This window comes from Lolium rigidum, chromosome 3 (genome assembly GCF_022539505.1).
Source record: "Lolium rigidum isolate FL_2022 chromosome 3, APGP_CSIRO_Lrig_0.1, whole genome shotgun sequence".
NCBI classification, from domain to species: Eukaryota; Viridiplantae; Streptophyta; class Magnoliopsida; order Poales; family Poaceae; genus Lolium; species Lolium rigidum.
The window spans coordinates 224,422,559-224,431,206 of record NC_061510.1 but is presented as its reverse complement, the minus strand read 5'-3'; the positions used below and the strand labels follow the sequence as shown (position 1 = coordinate 224,431,206).

The following is an 8,648-nucleotide window of genomic DNA, read 5'->3' as shown; positions in this document are numbered from 1 at the left end:
GACTCGACATGCACCTCCCAGCGCAAGATGGCTATTATTTTCTTACATACTTCGCAAACAGCTGGATTTTTATTTGATGGAACCGACCTTGAAGATGTTCGTTGGGTCAAATTAAAAATATCACACCCCCATAAAAAAGCATAGATATGCACCCAACTACTATCCGATGGATGGACCCTTGAGCCACTTGATCAGCCCTAGCAAATTTACCATTGTCCCTGTTTAAATGTTGGTCCATACTTTAGCTTACTTTTCTTTCTGAATTTCGTTAGTACTACGGTATGGGTTTTGTTTCCATCATAAAAATTAGAATGAATTTCACTTTTTACCCTTTATTTGTGTATTTGAGATACATATTACCCTATCTAGTGAAAACTCCATCTAGATGACCCCTTTCGGAAACTTTTGACCTTTTTTTATTATGTGAGTTCGTTGGGCAAGGTAGGAAGTCATGGTTAGTGCTCGAAATTATTACAACAGCAGTGAAAAATAGTAAGTATTGTGAAGAGAAGGTTGGACTTGATTGATGATGCCCCTTGATATCTACATATTCTATGGCGCAACATTGACTTAACAAGTTGACCTTATCTAACAACACAAGGTGAATGCTAAAATTGGGCAAAACCGTATTCATACTTTTCTTTGATTTATTGTTGCACAGTATCTCAGTGCAACTGCACAAATTCGTCCTGCCTAGGACCAACTTGGATGCATTCCTTCTCCGCTTGCCACCGCTGCGTCGAAGCGACAACTGCAGCCAGAGGCGAGCACATGAGCTTTAACCACGCAAGACTGCAGCGCTGTGCAGCGGTAGCAGCTGTTCCAGGCAGAATCCCACGGTATGATTGCTGCACCCTCATGGAGCTCTCACAACGCTTTGAATTTTCGACCGTCCGATCGAGCTGACATGGCGCGATCTCGGCCGTCGTTCCGTCCAGGGCGCTGAGGCCCTCCCGCAGACCCACTTTTTATCCATGGGTCACTAAAAGCCCCGCTCGGCCCGTTGTCTCGCTAGCCCTCCACCAATCCCTCGCGCGCCTCCTCCTCCTCCAATCCCCTCCTGCACTCCTCCTCCTCTAATCCCCTCACGCGCCATGGAGAAACCCTAGCCGCCAGTCGCTCCCGCGGCCGCCAACCATGGCGCCCCTGCCCCTTCCTGCTCACCCTGCCTCTCCTTGATCTCCTCTCCCGGCGCCCCCTCCCAAGCCCCTCCGCCTGGAGCGGCGCCGCAGGTGGAGCTTGGCGCGAGCGCGCGGGTGAGGCGTTGCCCCATAGTATTTCCATCCGCTCATCCCAGCAGCCTCTTCTCTACCGATTTGGCTCGAGTCCTTGGGATCTACGGACTCCGTTTTTGGCTCCTCTTCGTCGCGCCCAACAGCAGGCTGAGCCTTGTCTCCTCCAATCGGAAGATCCCGCCATGTTCCTCGAGTCAGAGCTGCGCTGAGCCAACAGATCCGCCAAGATCATCTCCTGGTCGAGCTCGTCGCCTCTCTGTCCCCTAGAAGAAGTCCATACCACTGATGCGGTTCTACCAAAGATTATGCCCTTATCTATTGGTGCAGGTTTGTCATTTCTCTCTCTACTTTTGATTCAAGTGTATTCTTGAAGAATATAAGAGGCCCTAATCTTAATGTTTTACATGGAATGGTTAGAACTTTTTCAGGTCTGCAGGTGCAAGTCGGGATTTTTCTCTTTCTTCAAAGAAAAATACTCTTGCAGTCCTCCCATCCTCGGGTTTCTTCAACTTATTATTATTGGGCATTGTACTGCAAAACTTAATTTCCGTGGTACCTTCATGGTGTGGAGTCCCTGATCAAGGCCAGGGCGCTGCAGAGCTCCGCGCTAGGACCAACAAGGTCGGAGAACTGCAGCCCTGCAGCTGGCTACCACATCTCCCATCGGTACATAGGTACACCTTTATTTGCACACACTAATTCCTTGTCGAGGTTGTCTGTTGGGTTTTGAGTTCACATGTTGTGTTATACGGCTCCAAGTGGCGTATTATATTTGGTAACTCTTGTAACGAGAAAGGCTTATATTGTACCTGCTCCTGTCTTGCTTATAATTATTTATATTACATTTATTTCTGGGAACTTGTGTCACGAGAAAGGCTTGCTTTTTTAAGTAGTCTCTAAATGTAAGTTGTAGAATATGTCCCAGGCTTTCTATAGAGTATCTAATGGTGAAATTTTGTTGGATGGTTTGGTCGCATCTGTCAATTCATTGTACAGTCCAGAACTGAATTTTTGTTGCACAGAGTGATCTTATGTACATTTTTTGTTGTCAAGAACTTGGCATTTTATTATATATACCTCTACTAAAATAACTCAATTCATTCAACTTTATATGAGTATCGGTAAACGCTCTAAGTGAAATTTATTTCTTGCGGAGGGAAGGACCTGAGCGGCATCTCAGCTCAGTGGTGGTACGTCAATGAACATATACCAGATATCAATCTTCTAGAATTAAATTTGTCCGCAAAAGTTCTTAGGTTGTCCTGTTTTTCTGGTGTACCTATACCGAGATAATTTCAGTAGTTCACTCCTGCCAATTATTTATTTTACAGCTTGATTCTTTTCTAAAGTTGTTGGTGTATCCCCTGAGTGTCGTATAGTTATATGCTCATCGATTAAGCCCTGTTGTCACAGTGGAGCTACTTGGATTTTGCTACAGTTGTGTAATTTGCTCCTTAGAGTTGATTTGTTTTGTTCATTTAGTACGACCAAAGGTAAGCCACCACAGCTCCGTTTGGTTCTTGAGTTCCTTTTGTATGATTTTGGATGAGCAATCTGCAAAATTCATGCTTGTTTGTTCTTACATTTAGTTGCAACTCTTAATTAAATATGTGATTTTCTCTATACTTGTATTATAATGTGTGTGTTAAATAAAGCATTGAATCTACTTTCCGGATGACAAATGATACAGTTCTGCAGTATTTAGATAGTACACACGTGGGTCCCAGTTTGGATCATATATCTTCTGTTACGATCTTTGAGTTATGCCCTACCTGGTTCCCAAATTGGATCCTCATTTTTTTTATTAAGATCTTCCAAGTTCTTTCCTCCCCAATTTGATATCATCCACTTGGACGTATCTGCTGACCATAAGAATAGAGAATATTATGAAATGTTTCACCACAGAGCTGAAGTAAAGCGAGTGCAGATTTACTAAAGTCGGACTTTGTATTATTATTGTGTTGTGTGGTAATGCCCTAGGCTCTGCGTGTTAAATATAAATCTTCATTTGGCCTTTGTTATTTGCTATTGCAGATTTTCCTTTTTAATCAATGATTGTGATGCAAGTGCTCATTTTATTTTCCAGTATCTTCCAGCCTCACTCTTCTGTGCCTATGTGGATGGTTGTTTTGATCAAATGGTACTATATTATATCCATATCCTCTACCCACGGTAAGATCATCCCTTCGTCTTTGGTTCATTCAGGCAATTTATGTCATACGGTTGCCATATTGTAGTTCTCGATCCCTGATTTTTCTTCATTTGGCACCTGTCCTTCAGCATGTTCGTTTTACCATCACTGTGAGAAGATTAGCCCTTCAGAGTGGTGGTGGTGGTGGTTGGAGGTGAAGGCAAGGTTGTTTTTCTTGGTGATTTTTCATTTGTTACTTGAACAAGACTCTGAACATATTTAGTTCATGCCTTTCTATCTTATAGCAGTGTAAAGGAACCTCTTGCAGGGTAATACATTTCCTTCTCTATATTCTCTGTGTGGAAAACAAAACACATATTTACCACTCAGTAATATTCTGAATGTTGTGTTTATTGCTCCGATTGTTTCCAAATACATAGATAGGGATTTATTTGCACACAAACTTGGTAAGTTCAGTCTGGTTGGTGATTGTGGCGCTTAGCATACAGAGCACGACCGGTGTTGTTTCGTCACATTGAGACAAGGTGATGGTATCTTCCTCCATATTAGGTGATGTCCTTTCGAATCCTCTCGTGATGCCAATATTGATGCATAAGGTCGTTGATAATTTGGCGATATTATATAATGGATTGCAGGTGACTAACTCAACTATATTTAGGTGTACAAAAAATATATAGAGCAAGTTGATTTTACGGAATTAGTTGTTGCTAATTGAGAAAGGCTAAGTGGCTTACCTGAGATGTTGCACATTGTTATGATCGATGGTTACGCTTCGTTTTCTGAAGAAAATTCTACCAAACCAAAACAAAATACAGAACTCCACATACACTTAAGCTAGCAGTTGTTTCTCTTTGTTAACTCTAACTATTGAGCGGTAACGTATAGTCACAGTGCAGGCCGCCTACCGACGGGCCTCCGCTTGCTGCAGCTTCTCTGTGGCTTCATCCTTTCCCTGACTCGGTCTTCTGCAGATCGAGATGGACAACATGTAAGGCTTCATCCCCCTCTCGGACTTTAGTTTGTTTCATTTCTCATGAGTAATGTAAGAATGACATGATGGTATGTAAGTCCTACAATGTTAGATCAAGTCACATGAATGAGATATACAATTCTTTATGGTGCTAATTTCTTGCCTGGTTGTGTGTACTGTGTAGATTATTCATTTGCTTACTTTGCGTATTTGTATGTATGATGAACATAAAATTGTTTCTCTAGCTGAATTTTATCGGGGGTTGGAAGGCCAAGGAGAACGAGAAGGAAGTCGCAGCCTTGGATGCCACAGTGAAAAGTGACGTCGACACCGGTGATAATTTTATTGGGGATTGGAAGGCCAAGGAGAACGAGAAGGAAGCCGCAGCCTTGGATGCCACAGTGGAAAGTGACATCGACACCGGTGATAAGGAACTCCCAAAATTTCTCCCGCGCCGGTTCTTTCTTCGCCATCTTCTCTCCATATCACTGTGATATTTTCCCTGCCTTACATAGGTTTATACATGATGACTGGTACATGAGCATCCTAATTATCACTAATTATTTTGGTGGTCAAACCAATTGTGTGTAGCCATGTACTAAACCTGGTATTTCCTCATATCAGTGTGTAAATAAGCGAATTTTAACATTCCCCAAAATTTGCTGCATGCCTTTACTAAATCAGTGGTATTTACTAGGCTATTGGATTTTATGTTATTTTAATTTTTTGCATTCACTACAATATTATTTTTCTGCATTTCGGCTTACTTGTGTTATAGGTATTAATTTGTGATCTTATATTTATTTATTGTGGTTCCTATGTTTCTTGATAGGTGCATGATGCATGTGTCTGCTATCTTGAATATCAGTGAGAATTGTATGTCCGCAAGGTTTTCTTATTCGATAATTCCATCTGGTGTTTGATTTTGAGATGCGAAGCTCCGTTATGTTGCCTCATCTTATATTTTTTCCTTCCTGTGTACTTGTCTGCTGGTCTCATTTTGGAATGTCTCATGTCCTTGTATTTGTTGCCCCTTCGTGTACCAACTTTATGCTCAGATTTTTTTACCTTTGGTTTTCATATTTTAGTTTTCTCTAATGGCTTGAACTCCTCGCCTTTGCATAGGTTGAGTTGTTTATTCATAACTATGTGACAGTATTTGGATAATTTGACCACCTTTATATTTTTCTAATCACCATTACTTCACAGATATCATGATCAAGAAGTGAACTCTCAAAAGGCATTCTGATTTGCAAATGTCCTCTCTTGAAAAATTCTTATGGTAATTTGGTCATTCTAGGTGCAGGAAGAGTAGTGTTCTCAAGCTATTAAGATTGTTTCCTTTAAATGGTAATTGTTATATGGTTTTATTTTCTAATTGATCAGATAAATAGGTTGTATACTGAAGGGGTGAGATCAGGTGTCTTCCCTGTTTATGTACTATTGTGAGTGACTTCATTCTTTTTGGAGCTCTCTTGGACAAACAATTAGAGATCAAGAATATGTTCTCGTGAAAACATTGTTTCCTGACATGTAGGTCATTACAACCATGTATATCAATATTTCCACTTACGAATTATGTATGTTAGGTATGTGCATTATATGAGATGTTGAATTTTGACGATTTAGAATCGTTTTACTGTGTATCCTTCTACACTGAATTTTCTTATTTAAATCGAAACTATTATTGTGAGTAGAAGTCATGGTTGGATTATCATATTTTACACTCTAAATTAGCATGTCCAGTTATCCCTAAACTACAGTTTTTGACTAATATATCTGCTTGTCACTAGCCAACGGATCACTAGAGGTGGGTGTTCAAGATCTCAATAGTCGCTTGGGGCCATTCAATACGTAGTAGTAGTTTGGACATTGTGGACTTCTTGAGTCAAATGCTCTTTATGGAAAGTATAGAAACATGGAAATTTAGAAGGTCAGTTTTTCCTCTGTTCCAGTGGTATGGTATTTTCTAACTTAGTCATAACATGAGAATTTTCTGTAGAAGTCAGTGAAAACAACTACCGGCAATGGAACCGTGTACCAATAAGTTAGTCAAAGGGCTGGAGACCAAAAGAGTTAATTGTTGTAAAATATTTTGGATAATTTTCCAATACACTTAGTGCTATCTCACCAGAACTAATTAAGAATGTAGCCCCCTTCAGCCTGATTGATTTATCAATAGATAATCCTTTTTCTTTGGCCAATATGATGTTTAAAAGCTCTCTTACTTTTGTTGCCTGTCTTTTCTTCATGAATCCTATGGTTTCCTCTTTTAAAATGTTATTATCTTGAACGCAGGGTATTTGGAAGGGTGGTTCCAGCTGCAGCTTACATGTCACTGGGCTTGCAATGCTCAATGCATCCGAATTATTTTGCTTCAGGTATAACAGGATTATGATGAGTTTCTTTTCGCAATGTTTGATGGTACTTTGGCGTATATATTTCATTGGAGAAATATAATATAATACATAGATGGTTGCATTCCAAACTGCATCCCGTTTCAAGCTTACTAGAGTTTTTAAATGCACATATTTCTGGAAGATATATATTACAATTACATTGGAAAAATACCTCAAATAGTAATAATTTTAGCTGCATATTCCTTTAAGTTGTTGGTATGTTCTCGAGGCATTGCTGATTATTTTCCGCTGGCTCCATGATAATCCAAAAAAACATCTACATTACGTAGTGGTTCAGATTCCTATGGCATAAAATCATTTGTTTTTAGTTTGAAAGTTCTTACCCAATTTCCTTTTGCTGTGAGATGTGCTTCCGATCCCTTCGAGTAGCAGGTTTGTGTGCTAGGCTGGAGAATAGCCACTTCTCGATCTTGGATTTTGGGTTCTATTATCAATCAATACAGATAATATACCTGTTAAAACACTACAGTTTTCCCTTTGAAAATAAAACTCAACCATTAAAATTAAAAAATAGTGTATATTCTAAAGCATAGTTGAATTATACAACAGATGAGTTAGATTCTCTTAATTAAAATTAAAAAATAGACACAATACCATAGGCATTAGTAGCAGTTGAGCACATATAGGTATATAAGTTCCTTCTCTTAACAAATAGGAAACTTGACACGTGTTAACTTCTCTTGCCCAAACTACGATGGATGAAGTTCATAATATTAAGGGAACAACTTAGGGACTCAAAAATATATTTAGTCATTCCAATTATTACTGAGGGCATCGTTTAATCCGCACTAATATGTGATTTAGCTGAACTGATAGATTAACTCAGGTTTTGTTATCCAATTTATTTTTAGAAGCTAATGTAAAACCTGAAACGCAAGTTGACCAAATATTCTATTGAACCCTGTGAAATAGAATATGTTATCGAACTAAAGTAAGATTTGAGTGAGCATATGTATCTACAGCTGACTTGGAACTAAATCAGAATGATGCATAAAAATGATTTACTTTCTCAGACTACAAACAAGAAACCACAAATGTTTTTTATGTACCAGACAAGGCTGATACCTTTTACCCTTAGCTAATATGATCTTCCGTCCTTTTCTTACTAGGTTTAAACCATAGCATTCTCTCCGTCATATACATCATTCTATTGGAGAAGTCCCAGTCTACTTCCTTCGAGCAAGCAGTGTATAGGTTGTTGACCTTAGTTCATAGTAAGACATGTTTATTAATGAAGATTTACATATTGTTTCACTGACATGTATTAATAAAGATTTACATATTGTTTCGTCCATCGGATAGTCTTCCATTTGATTTCTACAGATGCTTAATATAGTGTTTTACAAACTGTTCATTGGGGCCGTGAGCCAAGGCGAGCCCCAAAATATTTATCTATTTCCTTCAATGTATATGTGTGTGCTACTCCGTTTGTGGTTTTGTTTGTTTTATCCTAATATCTTTCTATTCGCTTCATTTTTTAAAAGCTAAAACACGTATTAATATTGGTGCGAAATTCACGGGGTCGTGCGCCAAGGCGCACATCTAAATCTAGTTAAATCTAATCGGGACTGGGGTAAGAGTGAAGGCTGTCTAGAGAGAGAGAGAGGAGAGTACGCGGCCGTGTCCAATCTCACGCGAGGTGACCGAAGACGACCGTCGGCAGCGTGCTCCCGTGGTCTGCTCTCGTCGTCGGCACATACAATCTCACTCCGCTGCATCCATATTTCTCTGCCGACGACGGAGGGGCCCGACACCCCTACCGCTCGTAGCCCTCCTCTTAAGAGCATCTCCACTCGTTAGCGCTTCTCACGTTCAAATCCGGTGAAATTTTCGTTCGGATTGGAGGAAGATTTGGCCTGGAGAACGCCGGA

General features: G+C 39.9%; 1 protein-coding gene and 1 long non-coding RNA gene across 15 annotated transcripts; both read left to right on the top strand.

The window, feature by feature from the left end:
- The first annotated feature begins 1,773 nt into the window (after positions 1–1,773).
- LOC124703064 lies at positions 1,774–3,591 on the top strand. Its single transcript, XR_007002913.1, has 3 exons — positions 1,774–1,909; positions 3,322–3,407; positions 3,516–3,591. It is a non-coding gene; the product is annotated as an uncharacterized LOC124703064 (long non-coding RNA).
- Positions 3,592–3,792: 201 nt separating this feature from the next.
- Positions 3,793–8,091, top strand: LOC124703062. Of its 14 annotated transcripts, none has more exons than XR_007002902.1 (7): positions 3,793–3,911; positions 4,284–4,375; positions 4,603–5,233; positions 5,567–5,890; positions 6,151–6,290; positions 6,656–6,738; positions 7,887–8,091. XR_007002902.1 is itself a non-coding variant. In XM_047235271.1 (4 exons), the coding sequence occupies exons 1-4, from the start codon at positions 3,915–3,917 to the stop codon at positions 5,278–5,280; spliced, it is 417 nt and encodes a 138-aa protein (XP_047091227.1). In that variant the 5' UTR covers positions 3,793–3,914; the 3' UTR covers positions 5,281–5,385. The 14 variants fall into 14 exon arrangements, 1 of the variants encoding a protein (XP_047091227.1); XR_007002903.1 differs by lacking the exon at positions 3,793–3,911 and having other exon boundaries at positions 3,970–4,375; positions 4,603–4,814; positions 5,190–5,233; XR_007002905.1 differs by lacking the exon at positions 3,793–3,911 and having other exon boundaries at positions 3,970–4,375; positions 5,567–5,639; positions 5,744–5,802.
- The last annotated feature ends 557 nt before the right edge of the window (positions 8,092–8,648 follow it).